This window comes from Wasmannia auropunctata, unplaced genomic scaffold, assembly GCF_000956235.1.
Source record: "Wasmannia auropunctata unplaced genomic scaffold, wasmannia.A_1.0 LD308444.1, whole genome shotgun sequence".
Classification (NCBI taxonomy): Eukaryota; Metazoa; Arthropoda; class Insecta; order Hymenoptera; family Formicidae; genus Wasmannia; species Wasmannia auropunctata.
This window is the reverse complement of record NW_012054446.1, coordinates 1-317: the sequence shown is the minus strand read 5'-3', so window position 1 is coordinate 317 and position 317 is coordinate 1. Positions and strand designations below refer to the sequence as shown.

Genomic DNA, 317 nt, shown 5'->3' with positions numbered 1-317 from the left:
CTTTGCGCTAAGAGATACGAACTGCCGCCGTCGCAACCAGGCCGCAAGAGTGTAATCGTCGAACCTGGCGATATATTGTTATTTCCCGTTCATGCTATACATCGCGATCCGAAGTACTTTCCGAATCCGGATAAGTTCGATCCCGAAAGATTTAGCGAGGAGAATAAAGATAATATATTGCCGTACACTTATCTGCCATTCGGTCATGGTCCCAGAAAGTGTATCGGCAATCGATTTGCTCTTATGGAGACTAAGATTCTCATTGCGCATCTTTTACAAAAGTTTACTTTGAAGACTACGGATAAGACCGTCGAACC

General features: G+C 44.5%; 1 protein-coding gene across 1 annotated transcript; it reads left to right on the top strand.

Annotated features, from left to right (window-relative positions):
• Positions 1 to 3: 3 nt before the first annotated feature.
• Positions 4 to 312, top strand: LOC105461132 (cytochrome P450 9e2-like; the record flags this gene model as incomplete). The annotated part of the gene is made up of 1 exon (XM_011707617.1): positions 4 to 312. A coding segment is annotated over one exon (309 nt), but the record flags the coding sequence as incomplete, so codon positions are not given.
• Positions 313 to 317: the final 5 nt, after the last annotated feature.